The sequence below is a fragment of the Podarcis bocagei genome, assembly GCF_964188305.1.
Source record: "Podarcis bocagei genome assembly, chromosome: W".
NCBI lineage: Eukaryota > Metazoa > Chordata > Lepidosauria > Squamata > Lacertidae > Podarcis > Podarcis bocagei.
Window position 1 is genome coordinate 91,410,051 of NC_138131.1, and position 19,792 is coordinate 91,429,842.

General features: G+C 44.3%; 1 protein-coding gene across 1 annotated transcript in view; it reads right to left on the reverse strand.

The window, feature by feature from the left end:
• The window catches only part of LOC308578168 (uncharacterized protein), a gene marked incomplete at both ends in the record, with an annotated part of 204,881 nt that overhangs the window by 164,297 nt on the left and 20,792 nt on the right, over positions 1 to 19,792 (reverse strand). Inside the window, 3 exons of the mRNA XM_081178426.1 lie at positions 13,776 to 13,955; positions 14,800 to 14,901; positions 17,355 to 17,508. Of these exons, the coding sequence (XP_081034552.1) occupies positions 13,776 to 13,955; positions 14,800 to 14,901; positions 17,355 to 17,508 (436 nt within the window). The remainder of the gene's footprint in view (positions 1 to 13,775; positions 13,956 to 14,799; positions 14,902 to 17,354; positions 17,509 to 19,792) is intronic.

Below are 19,792 nucleotides of genomic sequence, written 5' to 3' on the forward strand. Positions count from 1 at the left end.
TGCTGTACAAGAATTGTGTGGCCTTCCTGGACGACGTACTTATCTACTCAGAGAACGAGGAGCAGCATCTGAAAGATGTCAAGAAAGTGCTGAAAAGGCTGCAGGAGCATCAGCTGTGGGTCAAACTGGAGAAATGCCAATTCCACGCCCGAGAGGTGGGGGGAGAGCTTCCAAGATGGCGCCGGCAAGGGCAGCCCTGCTCTAAGCTCCATGCTAGTCGTGCAGTTTTTTATTAGTTTTTAACAGTTTTATTAATTTCTTTTTACCTGTTTTAATTGCTAGCTAAGGCATTTAAACCTACAAGTGACACAGCAATTTGTCTCCCTTGTTGGAAGGACACTGAATCACCGGCTACACAAGGAACTAGAAGGCAAGCGTTGGTTAAAATTACTCCCGGGCACTGGATCACCGCTGCTGTAGCTGTAGCCTGGAGACAGGGTCTGAGCGGAGTCTCAATACTTGGGGAAGGGAAAGAAGCCAAGCCGAAGTTTTGAAGCCAGGCCAGGGGAGGACCAGAGGAGACCATAGGAGTCCTCAGGTGCCTGGACAAGCAGCTGAACCCGACGGGCTTGAGGACCCAGCCTCCCTCCCGAGCCGCTTTCTCCAGCTGCACTTCGTCATCCTACCAGCTAGTGTGGAAAGCTGTGAGGCTGTGAGGCTTCGGGTTGCTGAAATTACACTTTGAGAGGCGAAGAAGAAGTCTACGGCAGAGAGAGGTGAGAAGAAAGGAGACAGAAGTTCCAATTAAACAAAACAAAAGCCTGGAAGTTCGCAAAGCGGTGAGACCCTTCTGTTTTAAGTAAAGCCTGCCTTCACTTACCCCAGAGACCGAATAGGGGAGGGACGGGGGACCGGATAAAGATTTAAATTGAGAGCCCTTGACTTGTATAATTAACTGTGAAGAGGGCTGAGCTGGAGAAGATTTACTAGAGCCCTCAACAGGAGTAAATCTCTATCGGAATTTTACTCTTATTATAGCTCTTCAACGAACTGTGGAGAAATCCCTGGAGTTAAATACTCAGCTGCACAGCTAAATCACTGACTGTGGTAGGAAGTTCCCTTCTTCTCTCCTGTATTATTTATATTATTTAGTTCATATTTACTGTGGCTATGGGCAAGAGGAAACGCCTCAGAGAAGCAGAGGAATTACTGCTTCTCCCTAGCCCCAAGCTACAAGCTAAGGGAAGAAGAGTCCAGTCAAATCCTCAAGCAGCAGTTACTACACACAATAGATTTCTTCCACTAAGTGACTTGGATGTAGCCATTCCCAAGCCCCAAAATACCATCTTACACACTTGTAATCTAACGAGCACTCCCATTAAAGGTGGGTCCGACGTGGATGGAAAAAAGATCCAGGATAAAGAGAACCAGCTGGGAAATGAGTCCTCCCATTTACAATTAGTCATTAGGACACTGGACTGTATATTTAAAAAGATAGACTTTCTGACGTGCTCAATTTCCAAGCTAACTGAAAAAGTGATGGATATGGATGCCAAAATTGCCCTCAAAAATAACTACCAGAGGGGACCTCCACGGATAGCCCCACCAAAATCTGGGGCAAAGGGGATGAGAAAATACAAACTAAACAATCTCATGTGTAAGCAAAATCTAACACTGCAACCAAAGAAGGTGTGCCTAACGATAAGGTCAGAGATATGGGACTGGTCAAGCTTAGAAGGAGCTAAAATTGCCCTAAGTAAAATCCTGAGAATAAGCACAGTTCATATCGATCTTCGTGCTTTACTTCCGCTAACTCAATCAAATGGCCCTTACAAAGTTATTTTAGCCTTCCATTCGCTGAGATTACCCTTATTAATAATAAGAGAAAAATGGAAATTCATAAAAACAAAAATCATACCCACAAGGGTTTTTGCGGACAGCATAGTAAATCCACTACTTGTGGAAAAAGGGAAAGAGACATTAGATTCAGAAACAAGCTCTATAAAATCGCCAGACAAAGAGATCTTGCTCTCCCCACAGAGAACGGAGGAGATCGTCTGCAGCCCACAACTAGGAATGAATTTGGGTAGTTCCAGAATATCCAGTGGTGAAAGCGCCCTTATGAATTCATTTGATGAATTACAATCACAAGAAAAAGAAAAAATAATAAATAAATTAGACAAATTAAGAGAGAAGATGTTTCAGGCCAAAAGTAAAATAGGAAACAAAGAAATTCAAACAAACAGGGCCATTGAAGGCTCGGTGGACCTTCTCCAATTTAGCCCACAGCCCCAAAATAGGTCTATAAAATCCAAGGCAACGATACAGACAATCGTCCCGCCACCTTCATTAGTTAATTTGGAACCAGCTCATCCTGTACCAACCGGAATGGATATATCTACTAAAGAACAGCAAAATGTAAACAAAATTTCGACACATTCCTCAATGCCTGACCTGGAGTCATCATTATCGGACGGAGAATCCCTAGCTGATGATCTAGAAGTTCAATCTGTTATCGATACGGACTGGACAGAAGACCCCTTGGGCCATATAAATAAGATGATATACCCATGGAAGGAAAATCTAATAATAGCTAAAACTTGTACCGACCTAATCTCTGCCCCCCTAGGTGATAAGCTCTCTGATAAAACAAGGGATTTCAGAGAGGAGATCAGACCAAACCAGGACACTACCCCTATAGGACCGAGCGAGCAGAGCAAAATTATAAACAGCTCAAGAGGCACACCTGCGTCAAAAGGAGAGAAGTCATCTACTATTAGTCAAAGGAAAATTACTGACTTCTTTAAATCTGACAACCCAAGATCAGCGTTCCCCCCTTCTCCATTGTGACTACCCAAACCCCAGTCAAATCTCCCCCCCCCCCCCCGTTCTCCTTTTTAAGCTGGAACATAGCAGGTTGGAAGGGGAAAAAATCTGACCCGGACCTTGTAAAACTAATAAACTTACACCAAGTAATTCTTTTACAAGAAACATGGGAAGAGGGGAGAGTAGATATTAATGGTTTTGATGTTACATCATTACCGGCATGCCCGTCTACTAAAGGAGGCCGGCCTAGTGGAGGATTAGTTATAGCAATTTCCTTGAAAATACAGGCAAAACTCACGCTTGTAAATGCTTCCACCTTTGCAATTACAGCCCTGATTACGGGGAAAAAATTTGAACTTGTTATAACAAATGTCTATCTTCCTCCTGGAGGCAACACTGCAGACTTATACAATAAATGGGGAATTTTGGAGGAACATCTTACTCTTTGTCTCTCCAAATACCCCAATATACCCAATGTTATAGCAGGGGACTTCAATGCTCGCATTGCAACAAACTGGGAGTCTTTAATCAAAGCCAAATGGTGGATAACTCCAGAATTCATTAATGACCTCGCCCTCCATACTCAAAGACTTTCCAAAGACAAAAGGGTAAATGAAGCAGGAACCCTTCTTTACCAATTGGTACTACGTCTAAACTTAGTGATTCTAAACGGGAACTGCCCACCAGACGTACCGGGTGATTTTACACACATAAGCTCCTCTGCAAACAGTGTCCTGGATTATATGTTAGTATCTCATGACATTTTCCCCAAATTTTCCCATTTTAAAGTTGAAAATATTCAACTGAGCGACCACCTACCGTTGGTCGCCACAATGACTATAGACTGGACCCCAGATGGAGACAGGCACCCAACACATCTGATTACGAACTCAGTATTGCAAATCAAAAGTGTTAAATGGTCCGAATTACAGGCCCAAAAATACTCAGCATATTTCCAACAAGGGCTAAAACAAGCATATTCAGGCTTAATTGAGGACTACTACGATTATGACCAAACTCTAAGACTATTCTCGAATCTGTCAGAAGATCTATCGTCCTTCTTCTCTGTTCCGACGCCTAAAATAAATCGAACACAAAGGAAGATAGGTGCATTGTGGTTCAATAGTGCTTGTAAACAGGCTAGACAACTTCTTGGTAACATCTACAAAGAATATAAAGCAACGGTCCTGCCAAAAGAATATTTCCAAGCAAAATCGGCCTACAAGCAAATTCAAAAGGGAGCTAGACAGGAATGGCAAGTGAATCAATGGCGGGCAATCATAGAAGCCTCATCATTACGGAACTCCAGACAATTTTGGCTCCTGGTAAATAAAAGAACTAAAAGATACCCTTTAACTATTATTCCTGCCCCGGTTTGGGAATCATACTTAAAAAATTATTTTGCCACAACTGACTGTACTGCTAACACAAGAGATGAATTTCAAGAACAGCTTCCCCTCTGGCCCCCCACTGATCCGGAGGACATCCATGATTTGATCGTTAAACTCAAAACAGGGAAAGCGCCTGGGCCAGACCTGATCCCGGCAGAAGCTATAAAATACCATGCGGACTGGTGGGCTTAAGTCCTGGCGACCATTTTTGATGCCGTTAACAACTCTGGAATGATCCCGGAAGTATGGAAGGACGCTATTATCGTTCCAATCCACAAAAAGGGCTCACCAGACGACCCAGGAAATTATAGAAATATCAGTCTGCTCTCAATAGTGGGGAAACTGTATGCCCGCTTCCTGTTGAACAGACTTACCCAATGGGCCGAAGAGAAAAAATTAATTGGGCCCGAACAAGCTGGATTTCGCCCAAAACAGTCAACAATTAATCATATTCTAATTTTACAGCATCTTGCCTGGAAATATTCCACCCCAAAGGGTGGCCAACTCTGTGTGGCATTCATTGATCTAAAGGCAGCATTCGATAGTATCCCCAGGAACATCCTCTGGGAAAAACTCACCCGCTGGGGCATCGACAGAAGGCTTCTCTGGCTAATAATTAAACTCCATGAGAACTCAGTGGCCAGAGTGAGACTCACTCCGGAGGGCGATCTCACCAATTCAATTCCCATTAACAGAGGTGTCCGACAGGGCTGTATATTGGCTCCATTCCTGTTTAATTTATTCATAAGCGACATGAGGACTCCCCTAACAGAGGCTCAAGAAAGGATTCACGCACCCCGCCTAGCACTTTATCGTTGCCCTCTGTTACTATATGCGGATGACGCAGTCATCCTCTCCTTTTCTAGAGTAGGTCTCAGGAGGGCCTTAAAATTTTTTGGATCATATTGTAACACAAATTCCCTTACAATTAATTATGGAAAATCTAAGATCCTAGTTTTCTCAAAGAGCCGGAAACTCCATAATTGGAGAATTGATGGGAGAGTCATCGAACCAGTTTATAGATTCCAATACTTGGGAGTTTGGTTACAACATAACCTTAGATGGAAGGCCCATGTAGCTTATGTTACAAACAGAGCCAAAGCTATCTCCTTGGCGATCTTGCGATTCTTCTTCACCGATGGAGCCCTCCACATCCCATCGGCGTTGAAAGTGTTCAAGGCCAAGGTGATCCCGACAATTGCTTATGCCATCTCAACTTGGGGGACTTTTGTCAACCTATCTCACCTACAGGTTATTCAAAATCAGTTTTTAAGAGGGATATTGAAACTGCCCAACTGTGTAAGTAATACAGCGTTACACATGGAACTTAATATTGTATCCCTGGAAAACGCCCTGTGGAAGCACATACTCTGTCACTGGTTATCTCTATGGCACAATCTCCCAAACTTGTATTTGATACAATGTATGTGGAGAGATGATTTCCAGAGCCCATGGGTAAAAAATTTACAACTGAAAATTACGGCAATGGGAATCTCCCCATCTAAATTACTAGAGCAGGACATAGTTCCAGCTAAAAGAACAGTAACCTGTAAACTAGAGGAGATGGACTTGCAGCAGAAAATGGTGTTGGGCAATGGTACCTGCTCACCTCAAAACCTTGGTTTATTACCCCTCTTAAGGCTCCCAAACTATTTGAATTCCTTAACTTCTTCAACTCATAGATATGCCTTTATAAAGGCAAGATTCAACGCCATCCCATCGAACATGCTGAGAAATAGATTTTCCAATGGACAGATATCGCTCTTATGTGATTGTAATTGTGGGGCACCGGAATCGTTGCATCACATAATCTTTGATTGTGCTTCTCACTCATCGGCCAGGAGCAAGTTTCTTGATCCATATCTAAAGGGAATCGCCGATGATTGGAATGAAGCCAAACTGAGATATCTACTAAATGATGAAGATCCCCTAAGATCACTCACGGTTGCCAGATTCTTGATCAGCGTCCTATCCCTAAAGAAGAAAAACGGACTCCTGTGCGGCTCAGATGACCCTTTTAAACCATGATATATGTTTTAGGATGTAACTAGGTGATATCACCACTGATGTCTTTTATTAATTTATGAGCAGAAGACGATGTCTATGTTGCAAATTTATTGTAATGTATGTTGTTGGGTCTTTTGCTTATTTTGCTTTGGTTCTTGTCTGTTCTTGTAAGTTTTTAGCTGTTTTAAATTTGGAGGTTTAAGTATATATATGTTGGTGGGAAACTGTCGTGTGACGGGCCAATGGCCGTAATAAATATCAATCAAGAATGGAAATAAAAAGTCCATTGTATAAAATACATTTGAGGGTCACTTGAGCAGGAAGCACGTGAGGCGCAGCAAAACACAGGCCGATAAACAGTAGACAAAGCCCATCTTTCCCAAACATCGCAGGAAAAGGCCAGAATTTACGAAGCGCATGAACCATCACAGCTTTCCTCAATGATGAAGCAATTGCTAATATATAATCATAGAACTAGGGAGTTTGAAAGGGCCACGAGGCTCATCTAGGCTTACCCCCTGCAATGTGGGAATCTTTGCCAAAGAGCTTCCCTCTTGTGGCTTATCCCCACAACAGATACTGACTTTGGGTTTTAGTCAAGCAAACAGTCTAATCCAGGCATTCCCAACCTGCGGCCCTCCAGATGTTTTTGTCCTACAACTCCCATGATCCCTACCTCACAGGACCAGTGGTCAGGGATGATGGGAATTGTAGTCCAAAACATCTGAAGGGCCGACGGCTGGGGATGCCTGGTCTAATCTGTCAGTGCCTAAATGATCTCAAGTGTCAGAACAACTTGACTGCTATCAGGAAATTTCCCACCGTCCCATTTCGACTCTCCAGCACCTGATCTGCATCACCAAGCAATCCCAAAATGCCGACAGCTTTGAACCTTGCAAGATCAAATGTCTCGCCCTGGACTGGACTCGAGGGACGATTCCGACAGATTCCACATGGGAAACGCTCATGTCCCATGTAGCACCAAATCAGTAGTGCATGTGCTTTATAAAAAGCCTTGAGGAGATGATTGTGTTGTTGTTTAGTCGTGTCCAACTCTTCGTGACCCCCTGGACCAGAGCATGCCAGGCACTTCTGTCTTCCACTGCCTCCCGCAGTTTGGTCCAACTCATGCTGGTAGCTTCGAGAACACTGTCCCACCATCTCGTCCTCCGTTGTCCCCTTCTCCTTGTGCCCTCCATCTTTCCCAACACCAGGGTCTTTTCCAGGAAATCCAGGAAATGCTGGGTGAGATCCCATGGACAGTAATACTAAAAGGAAAGGGAGTTCATGATGGCTGGGAGTTTGTTAAGAGGGAGATAGTAAAAGCACAACGTCAGGCAATACCAATGAGACTGAAACATGGAAGGTGCCTAAAGAAGCCAGGGTGGCTATCTAAAGAACTTTTAACTGAGTTAAGATTAAAAAAGGATGTGTACAAAAACTGGAAAAGGGGGGAAACCACCAAAGAGGAATTCAAACAAATAGCCAGCACGTGTAGACACAAAGTCAGAAAAGCTAAAGCACAGAATGAACTCAGGCTGGCTAGAGAGGTTAAAAGCAACAAAAAAGGCTTTTATGGGTATGTTCGTAGCAAAAGGAAGAACAAAGAAACAGTGGGGTCACTCAGAGGAGAAGATGGTGAAATGCAAACAGGGGACACAGAAAGGGCTGAACTCCTCAATGCCTTCTTTGCCTCAGTCTTCTCCGATAAAGAAAACAATGCCCGACCTGAAGAATTTGGAGCAAATGATTCAGCAAAGGAAACACAGCCCAGAATAACTAAGGAGATAGTACAAGAATACTTGGCTAGTTTAGATGTATTCAAGTCTCCAGGGCCAGATGAACTGCATCCAAGAGTATTAAAAGAACTGGCAGATGTGATCTCAGAACCACTGGCAGTCATCTTTGAGAATTCCTGGAGAACAGGCGAAGTCCCGGCAGACTGGAGGAGGGAAAATGTTGTCCCTATTTTCAAAAAGGGGAAAAGAGAGGACCCAAATAATTACCGCCCAGTCAGTCTGACATCAATACCAGGGAAGATTCTGGAGCAGATCATTAAGCAAACAGTCTGTGAGCACCTAGAAAGGAATGCTGTGATACCAATAGTCAGCATGGATTTCTGAAAAATAAGTCATGTCAGACTAACCTGATCTCCTTTTTTGACAGAATTACAAGCCTGGTAGATGAAGGGAACGCAGTGGATGTAGCCTACCTTGATTTCAGCAAGGCATTTGACAAGGTGCCCCATGATATTCTTGTAAAGAAGCTGGTAAAATGCGGTCTTGACTATGCTACCACTCAGTGGATTTGTAACTGGCTGACTGACCGAACCCAAAGGATTCTCATCAATGGTTCCTCTTCATCCTGGAGAAGAGCGACTAGTGGGGTGCCACAGGGTTCTGTCTTGGGCCCGGTCTTATTCAACATCTTTATCAACGACTTGGATGATGGATTCAAGGGCATCCTGATCAAATTTGCAGATGACACCAAAGTGGGAGGGGTGGCTAACACCCCAGAGGACAGGATCACACTTCAAAACGACCTTGACAGATTAGAGAACTGGGCAAAAACAAACAAGATGAATTTTAACAGGGAGAAATGTAAAGTATTACACTTGGGCAAAAAAAATGAGAGGCACAAAAACAAGATGGGGGACACCTGGCTTGAGAGCAGTACATGTGAAAAGGATCTAGGAGTCTTGGTTGACCATAAACTTGACATGAGCCAACAGTGTGACGCAGCAGCTAAAAAAGCCAATGCAATTCTGGGCTGCATCAATAGGAGTATAGCATCTAGATCAAGGGAAGTAATAGTGCCACTGTATTCTGCTCTGGTCAGACCTCACCTAGAGTATTGTGTCCAGTTCTGGGCACCACAATTCAAGAAGGACACTGACAAACTGGAACGTGTCCAGAGGAGGGCAACCAAAATGGTCAAAGGCCTGGAAACGATGCCTTATGAGGAATGTTTAGCCTGGAGAAGAGGAGGTTAAGGGGTGATATGATAGCCATGTTCAAATATATAAAAGGATGTCACATAGAGGAGGGAGAAAGGTTGTTTTCTGCTGCTCCAGAGAAGCGGACACGGAGCAATGGATCCAAACTACAAGAAAGAAGATTCCACCTAAACATTAGGAAGAACTTCCTGACAGTAAGAGCTGTTTGACAGTGGAATTTGCTGCCAAGGAGTGTGGTGGAGTCTCCTACTTTGGAGGTCTTTAAGCAGAGGCTTGACAACCATATGTCAGGAGTGCTCTGATGGTGTTTCCTGCTTGGCAGGGGGTTGGACTCGATGGCCCTTGTGGTCTATTCCAACTCTATGATTCTATGATTCTCTTCTCATGAGGTGGCCAAAGTCTTGGAGCCTCAGCTTCAGGATGTGTCCTTCCAGTGAGCACTCTGGGCTGATTTCCTTCAGAATGGATAGGTTTGATCTTCTTGCAGTCCATGGGACTCTCAAGAGTCTCCTCCAGCATCATAATTCAAAAGCATCAATTCTTCGGCGATCAGCCTTCTTTATGGTCCAGCTCTCACTTCCATACATCACTACTGGGAAAACATAGCTTTTACTATACTGACCTTGTTGGCAAGGTGGTGTCTCTGCTTTTTAAGATGCTGTCTAGGTTTGTCGTGAGATGATTACCCCTCCTTTATTGCCTGTTCCGGGTTGCCCAACCACTACCCCAGAGTCCTCTCTTGGCAGATCAAGAGGAGCAGGTGACGGCAAAGGCGGCCGGGTTTTGAGCTGGGGCAGTCAGAATAAGGTCCACTCTCGATTCAAAACCCTCAAATGTATTTGATATCATTGATTTTTCATTTCTATTCCTTGCAGATCATCTCGTTGTTTTATTGCTACAACCAAGGGCTGATGCAAATTAAGAGGATAATGAGAATGATGATGATGATGATAATAATAATAATAATAATAATAATAATAATAATAATAATAATAATAATAATAATAATAAATAAAAAATAAAAAAAACTTTTATTTGTATCCTGCCCTCCCCGTCCGAAACCGGGCTCAAGGAGGCTAACACCAAATATGTAACACTGGTATAAAATCAAGCAATAACGAAATTACCTCCTGAAAACAAGCCAGGATCAAATTCAAATCCAATTAGATGGCTTTCCGCAGGATTAGGGTTGGGAACAGTAAACGCTCATCAGGCCCAACTCTTATATGGGCCTGTGAGAACACTGGGAGGCCTCTTTCATACTAGTCCTTACACAAAAAGAGAAGGGGAGTCAGGTTGAACCAAAGGCCCGGCGGAACAACTCCATCTTACAGGCCCTGCAGAAAGATGTCAGATCCCACAGGGTTCTGATCTCTTGTGGCAGAGAGTTCCACCAGGCCGGGGCCAAGGCTGAAAAGGCCCTGGCCCTGGTCGAGGCCAGCCTAATCTCCCTGAAGCCCAGGACCTCTAACATTTTTTTTATTTGCAGACTGTTAGATCCTCCGTGGAGAGGCGGTCCTAGGCTGTATTCATTCGTTTGGCCCAACGTGGGGCTCGTACCCATGACCCCAAGATTCAGAGTCTCAGCGCTCTGCCGCCTGAGCTACTCACACAGCTGCCCTCTTGTGCACCTCACCTCAAATTTGTCCGAATTGTGCATGCCTGGGATTCACTGCATGAGATGGGAGGTGGGGTGGTTCCCAAAGTCAGAGCTCAGGTAGTCAACGCGGAGCCGGCCCTCACTGCCTTTCAGGTCCTTGGGGTGCTCGTAAGGCGGCTTGTGGAGCACGTTGATCTAGCAAGGGGATTCAAGAAAGCCGGGTTACGGAAATGACATGGGGGTGGGGGACATGAGGCCACATCTTTGAAGTTGTTCCAATGTTACAAATATACATACCTTTGACTTGACAGCCCAAGAAAGACACGCAGAAAATCTATGCTTTAACCGACTCTCCTCATTCCGCCATTTGAACGAATTTGGGCTCCACCTCCCTCCATGAGCCAAGAAGCAGGAAGTCATGTAGGCAGCAGGAACAGGGCATCCCGCCAGAATTCCCCAAGCCTGAGAGCACATACACGGCACCCCACCGAGGGAGGGACCAAGGGGGCAACCATAGACATCTGCCAAGGCAGTTTAGCAAGGCAGGTGTTCTGAATGCCCATCTCCAGACAAGTCCAGTGGGAAAGGACGTGTCAAGAGTTTTATTGTTCTTTCAGTGATGGAGATTTAAGGGGTCTGATAAAGGGACCTCATAGTGAATGCATAACCCTTGTATACCCCTCCTCATTTGTGATGTGCTAGTGATGTAGTGATGATGTATCAACGATGCTGCTTGAAGTGTATTCTGGGGGGAAGAAGGAAGTTTTAAAAGTTGACATTGCCCCATGCTCGGGGTTCTTACTCCTGGGCAGACCTGTGGTGCAACAGTAAGAATCATGGTCTACTGACCACTGTTTTGCTCCAAATTACCGGGCTGGGACTTCCTCCTTTTACTGACAGCATGGACCCATGGGGGACAAGTGCCCCGGTGAGCTAGGCTGTCAAGGAGTCACTCACCCTGGAATTTTTTCGCTTAACAGCCATTGGCGCCAATACAGAGCAGGCTTCCTAAACCTTGGCCCTCCAGCTGTTTTCAAACTACAGTGCCCATCATCCCTGACCACTAGACCTGCTAGCTAGGGACCATGGAGCTGTAGGCCAAAAGCATCAGGAGGGCCAAGGTTGAGGAAGCCTGATAGAGAGCTCTACCTCTCTTTCAAATCAGAGCCGGCAAAGGCGGTGGAGTTCCTGCGCGGGTGCCTCGAGGCGGTTGGAGGATGGATGGCAGCTAACTGGTTGAGGTTGAATCCTGACAAGACTGAAGTTCTGTGGTGTGTGGGCGGGTGGGGGGGGACTCCCTGGTCCTGAACGGGGCAACTGTGCCCCTGAAGGACCAGCTGCACAGTCTGGGGGTCATTTTGGACCCATGGAGGCACAGGTCTGTTCTGTGTCCAGGGCAGCTCTATCTGGGATGCAGGATAAGACCCTCCCTGCCCACGGACTCTCTTGCCAGAGTGGCGCATTGTCAGGGGTTCAGGAGCAGAGACGCAGAGAAGGGAGGAGACAGAGAGCGAGGGGGAGGAATACGAAGGAAAGATGAGTGGGGATGACGAACCGAGATCACCGAGCCTGTCCAGTGAGTCCGAGGATTCCCAGAAGGGAGCGCCAGCGGTCAGAGCAAGGGGGGAAAGCAGGGGGACACCCCAGGAAGAAGGGTCCAGAGAGGGATCAGAGAGCAGCAGTTGGAGATCGGGACCCACGTACCCAGCCGGGAGCAGCAGGGAGAAAGGGGACCAGATATCGGGTTCCGGAAGCTTTCAGAAGGAGGGAGGGCATGAGTCAGGAGTAGTCACGCCCACCTCGGGGAGCGACGAAACGATCAAGAGGAAGGTTGAGAGTTGGGCGCGCGCGCCAAGTTCAAATGTAGCGGAAGCTGGCGCAGTAAGCAGCCCAGAGAGTGAGCCAGGTCCCAAAGCCCGCCGCAAGGAGGCGGAAGGGTCAGGGGGGTCCGCGTCAGAAGAGAGTAGGAAAGAAGAGACCCCGGGGGGCAGAAGGACCCAGAGACGGAAGGAAAGGCGCAGGAGGTGGAGCAAGGCTAGGGTATTAAGCTGGTGTGCTAGAGGCGGAGACTCAGACGGGTCTTCGCCGGTCTGACCTAGAAGAAGTAGGGCTGCACATTGCAGTTTGGAAATGGAACCTGTAATCCAATAAAGACTCTTTTAACCTGAACGCTGGCTAACGTGGTCCTATGTGAGCTGGGACTGAGTGGCAGCCCTGACACGCATGCTCTTGTTATCTCCAGCTTGGACGACTGCAATGCGCTCTATGTGGGGCTACCTTACTGCAATTAATCCAGAATGTGGTAGCCAGACTGGGGGCCGTGAACAGCCGCAGAGACCACATAACACCAGTCTTGAAAGACCTGCATTGACTCCCAGTACGTTTCCGGGCACAATTCAAAGTGTTGGTGCTGACCTTGAAAGCCCTAAACAGCCCAGCAGATGAAACTTTCCTCTGGTTGTCAATATTAAGAGGATGCCAGCAAGATCAAACCTTTCTGTAAAATAAAGGATTTAAATCCAGTCTGACTGAGACCACATACCACCGGTCCCAAGAGATCTGCTTTGGCTCCCAGTACGTTTCCAAGCACAATTCATAGTGTCGGTGCTGACCTTGAAAGCCCTCAATGGCCTCGGCCCAGTAGACCTGAAGGAGCATCTCCACCCCGGACACCGGGGTCCCTCTCCCGAGGGCCTTCTGGCGCTTCCCTCCCTGCAAGAAGCCAAGTTACAGGGAAGCAGGCAGAGGGCCTTCTCGTGGTGACGGCCGCCCTGTGGAACGCCCTTCCATCAGATGTCAAAGAAATAAGCAATTATCTCACTTTTAAAAGACATCTGAAGGCAGCCCTGTTTAGGGAAGTTTTTAAATATTTAATGCTGTCTTGTGTTTTTAATATTTGGTTGGCAGCCACCCAGAGTGGCTGAGGATACCCAGACAGATGGGCAGGGTAGAAATAATAAATTATTATATATTATTATATATCCAAAGCCAACATGAAAGCATTCAAACTCTGACGGAACGGAGCGGCGCACACCTCTTCACAGCATAGACCCACCTTGTCCAGGCAAAGGTTCCCATGTCTCTCGGCAATAGCCTTTCGGAAGCCGTGAGACAGTGGATACAGCATGCTGTGATGCGGGTGCACCGAAGGGAGCCGGTTCTTCTCCAGCTGGTCAGCCACAATACTGACAAGCTTCTTCATTCTCTCGTCATAATCGGTCCAATCACAGACGATCTGAAAGGGGGCAAAGAAAACCAGGGTTCTAGATTCAGGTAGGTAGCCGTATTGGTCTGATGAAGTCAAAATATATTAAAATTGTCCAGTAGTGCCTTAGAGACCAACAAAGTTTGTTCTTGGTATAAGCCAGGCACCCCAAGCCTTCGGCCCTCCAGATGTTTTAGACTACAATTCCCATCATCCCCGACCACTGGTCCTGTTAGCTAGGGATCATGGGAGTTGTAGGCCAAAACATCGGGGGGGGGGCGCAGGTTGGGGATGCCTGATATAAGCTTTTGTGTGCATGCACACTTCTTCAGATACACTGAAGCGGAAGTCCCCAGACCCTGATATACAGAGGGAGAAGTCCCCAGACCCTGCTATATAAGAGTAAGGAGAAGCCCCCAGACCCTGATATATAGTGGGAGGGTGAGTTGGGGTTTTTCTCCGAAGGGTAGTAGGAGTCAATGGGTATGGTCCACCTGCTGGCAACTGTGAATGACTGAAAAAACAAGGGATGGTACACAGATGACCTGAAATAGTTTTAGGATATGTAATGAGACACAGTCGTCCACAGGTTGACCATACCGATTGAGTCCTACTACCGTTCAGAGAAATACCCCGCCCCACCCTCCCTCTAAATATCAGGGTGTGGGGACTTCCGCTTCAGTGTATCTGAATAAGTCTGCCTGCACATGAAAGCTTAGACACAGAACAAACTGAGTTGGTCTCTAAAGTGACATTGGACAATTCCTGAATTAGGTGACGCTTTTACCATTACCGTGGTACCTTGGGACTCAAACGCCTCGGTTCCCAAATGCCGGAAACCCTGGGAGTGTTGGCCCTTAAAACTCTGCCTCACCTGCAAACAGTGCGCCAGGTTGCAGTAAGCGTCAGGAAAATCCGGCTTCAGTTTCAAGGCGGTGCGATACGAAGCAATTGCCTCTGGGATGTTTCCGGAATCCTAGAAAGGGAGGGATATTTCAGCAATTGCCACTAGCTTTTTTTCTCAACCATCAAAACCAAAGATGAAGAACAGACAGAAGGCACGATGATCCACACCTGGTAGACTTATAAAGTAACATTCAACAATCATTGGAATAGAACAGGGGTCGGCAAACTTTTTCAGCAGGGGGCCGTCCACTGTCCCTTAGACCTTGTGGGGGCCAGACTAGATTTTGGGGAGGGGGAAAAAGGAACGCATTCCTATGTCCCACAAATAACCCAGAGGTGCATTTTAAATAAAAGGACACATTATACTTGTGTCAAAACATGCCGACTCCCGGCTAGATTGAGAAGGCCATGGGGCCGTAGTTTGCCTCCCCATGCTATAGAATAATATTGAGTATCAGCATGTAAAAATTCAATAGAAACCTACTCTTAACAATTACAATAAATTGTAATTAATCGTACAATAAATGAATATTACAATGAATGATTATTGTAATTGATCATAGAATAAATGTTACAATAAATGGTTATAAAACAATGGCAAGTCACAGTGTCTACAATAGCCGCAGCGAGAATCTTAACAGACAAAGGATGGAAAGGAGAATCCCATCCCTACTAAGTTGGCGTAGCTAGCAAAAAGGCTAAAATACGCAGAATTAGCAAGATTATAATACAGGCAGAATTACGAGAGGTTTTGGAAGAAACATTTCATAGAGAACAGGACACTTGCAGAGTACAGTGGTACCTCTGGATGTGAATGGGATCCGTTCCGGAGCCCCGTTCGCATCCTGAAGCGAATGCAACCCGCATCTGCACGTCGCAATTCGCCGCTTCTGCGCATGACATCATTTTGAGGGTCTGTGCATGCGGCGAAACCCGCAAGTAACGTGCTCCGTTACTTCTGGGTCACTGCGGAGCGCAACCCAAAAATATTCATCCTGAAGCATATTTAACCCGAGATAGGACTGTATTGTCTAAATTTACAGGGGTGCCCAAATTTTCCCAAAGAGGGCCAGATTTGACATGAGGGCGGGGCAAATTTGTTGAGCTGTTTTAGGATTTAACCCCAAGGTTGTTGAGCTCTTTTTAGGATTGAAGTTGTTGAGCATTTGGGGGGGGGGGGTTGCCCCAGTAAGTAAACCAGGTTACGCTCCCCGGCCACACGCTGGACATGTGTGGTCTAAAAAAAAATGTTGGGAAAATTTAAATTCTTTGGCAGGTGTGGATTGACAAAGGACAGCAGGAAATATGACAAAACCAATGCATTTTGAGATCTAGGAGAGACGAGCAAAAGGGCGCCATCGGAAATGTGACGTAGGGGTGATTGGAAGTCACAATGAGATTTTTGGGTGTGGAACTCCACCATACTTTCCGTCTATATAAGCCACCCTCTATTTGGGGGGGCTCAAATTTAAGAAAATGAGCCATTCACCCACCCAATCACCCGTATAAGACCTCCCCCCCATTTTTATTTCAAAGTAAAAATAGCAATTTTTTCATTTTCCTTTTAAAAAAATTATTTACAAACAAACACATAGACACAAAACAAAATTCGTATTACCCTACCACCCAAAATTTCAGACATTAAAACCACCCTTGTGGCTTCCCTCCACCGCCCCTCACCCTCCTATATAATATTTCACATTGCCATTTTTATTTCCCCCCTATTTATTTATTTATTTATTTTTGATTTCATTTTACATGCTAGTTGCCGTACATTTTCAACACTATACATTACATATATGGATTCCCCACATCTAACCCTATACACAACTCAGCATTTACCCAAATACCCACGTGACTTCCTTCACTCACATTCACATTGCAATTTTTATCTAAATTTATATTTCTTAACTCTTTTAACTTACTATTTATTATTATTATAAACCAGATTTACAAACATTAAACCAAACATATCAACATGTTAGTTTTTGAGCAGTACTTGAACACATAATCTTCAAACCATTTCCATTATATTTTTATTTTCCAGTTTGATTGGTACCTTATTACTGCACTTGACCTTGCCAGTTCTATAAATTCAATTAGTTTCTTTATCCAGTCATCCTTTGTGGGTATATATTTCCTGTTCCAGTTTTGTGCAAGGAGTAGCCTTGCTGCAGCTGTCGCGTATAAGAATAATATCTTCCCATCTTGTGGTATTTCTTTACCTCTTATACTCAGTAAATATGCCTCTGGTTTTCCCCTCTAAATTAATTCTGATCATCTTTTTTATTTCCTCATGAATTTTTTAACGTTTCTGTAGCCCCACCATAAACGTATCGGTGTGCCCTCTGCCTCCTCACACTTCCAGCATAAATTCCAATTCTCCCCTTTTTCTTTTTGTGCCCCATCTCGGTTTGGGACGGCTTTTGCCAGTTGTTTTCCTTTTGTAAAAACTAAGATTCCCCTGCTGCCCCCCCCCCAGTTGTTTTTTTTAAATAGATTTAGCAGAGACACAAAGCTTACCTTATGGATGGAAGCGAGGTTGCTGTGGGCATCGGCAAACGCAGGATTTATCTGGATTGCTCTTGTGTAGCATTGCAGAGCTCCCTGGACGTCTTGCATTTCCTTCAAGGTGTTCCCCATGTTGGAATAGGCGTCTGCAAAAGTGGGGCTGATTCTGACATGGAGGGGGAGAGAAAAAGTGCCATTTTGGTACAAAAATACTCTGAAGTTACGCTGGAAATGTAAGGGTCAAGAAGGCTCTTTCTATCCTATACGGTGGTCTTTAGGGCAGTTCATTAAAAAAACTTTTTTTAAAAATGCCTTCTCCAAAGCCTTCACAAAATAGGAAAACGTCCAAGAAAACAGCTATTTTCATGGAGGGTTGAGATATTAACTGATATGCACAAAATTTCAGATATAGCTATATAATCCCTAGTGTAGTAAGATAAGACCTTGGGAGCAGGCATCTTCAAAAAAGTGTTTTTTTATGAACCACCCTAGTGGTCATGTGAGACAGTGAGACCTTGGTTCTCAAATGTTTTTTATACAGGTTTCTTTATACAGAAGGTTTTTTATACAGAAAGGTTCAGCATTGTGGCATCCTCTTCATACGGACAAGCAGCACTTTCCTTTTGGGAAATTCCATGCTCCTCAATTCTGGCAATTATTAATCACTCTCAATTCCACCCTAATAATTGCCACCTGCCCGGATTTTAACTTGTCTGAATTAATTTTTATTTGAATTACTTGATGTCTGCTTTTAGGCTCGTTGTGTTGTTTTTATGATGTTAGCTGCTCTGAGCCCAGCCTTGGCCGGCGAGGGTGGGATACAAACAAAAACAAATTATTATTATTATTATTACTACTACTCAAACGCTTTGGTTCCCAAATGCCGAAAACCCAGAAAAAGTGTTCCAGTTTCCAGGCGTTTTTCGGAAGCCAAACATCAAATTTGGCTGTCAGCTATTCTTTCTGGGGCGCCTGCACCAATCAAACAGACTTCGGGAACAGATTAAGTTTGGTGCTTTGGTTTTTGCAATTTATGTGGTGTTTTTGTTTCGGAGGCTTTTTTGGTTCATTTGTTTTTGCGACTGTGCGGATCCCAGTTTAGTTACTGATTGATTGATTGATTGATTGATTGATTGTGTGATTGCAGAAACGGATAGAAGCCCCGGTCCCCATCCGAACAATGACTATCATCAGTGCAGGTGAGGAAAAAAAATAATTTTCATTTTTATCATTTACAAGACTGTTGTATTTATTTTAGAGTACAGTACATGGATGACTGCTTTCATTTTAGGGATCAGTGGTCTCGTTAGATAGTAAAATTCATGTTAAATGGCTGTTTTAGGGATTGTTTTTCAAAGTCTGGTACGGATTAATCCGTTTTGCATGACTTTCTATGGGAAAATGCACCTTGGTTTTGGAACACATTCAGTTTGAGAACCAAGGTACCACTGTATAATTAACTGGGGGGGGGGGGAGAGAACATTTGTGTAAAAACCAGAAGCCTTTCTAATAGGTTTAACGGGTGAAGAAATACCAAGAGACCTAAAAAGACAGTGTATTCTATTTATGCCAGAATGTTCTTAGCCCGGATGTGGAAGGAAGAGAAGGTCCCAACAAAAGAAGAGTGGATTATCAAAATGACTGTGAAGATCAGACATCAAGATGATAGGAAATTTAAGCAAAGAAAAAAGTTAAAAGGACAAAATGGGGAAAATAATGAAGATGAAATGTGAAAAAGCATGGTGCAAAAACCTTAAGGATATAACCATCGTTAGTTCAAAGATGGCAAAATTAAGGGAGAATGAGATAGGCAGGAGAAGTAAATATTTAAAAAACCAGAAGAGGGAAGCTGGGGGAGATTGGGATTCATCTATGCTGTCTGCAAGAATGATGTTTGTGTTGAATATAAAATGCTAAAACTTAATAAAAACTATTTATATATATAAAAAAATTAAACAAGAATGGGAAAAATTTATTGAATACCTTAAAGATACATATTTAGAAATAATAATAATAATAATAATAATAATAATAATAATAATAATAATAATAATAATAATAATAATAATGTATCCCGCCCTCCCTGGCCGAAACCGGTCTTAGGGCAGCTAACATCAAATATATAACATTAGTATAAAATCAAACAATAATTAAATTACCTCCTAAAAACAAATCAGGATCAAATTAAAATCGAATTAGATGGTTTTCCACAGGCAGGATTGATATAACATTGATGAAGCCAAAGTAGCAAATAAGGAAATGGAATAGAACGAATCATTGTAATTACATGCAAGAAAAGATGGCAAAATATGGAAACGGGGGGTGGGGGGTGGGGGAGAGTCCAAGGGGTTTGTATAATCCCAGTATTGTATATATTGAAAATGTTTGGAGTGTATGGAAATAAAATGATAAAATAAAAAAACTGAATAATAATAATAATAATAATAATA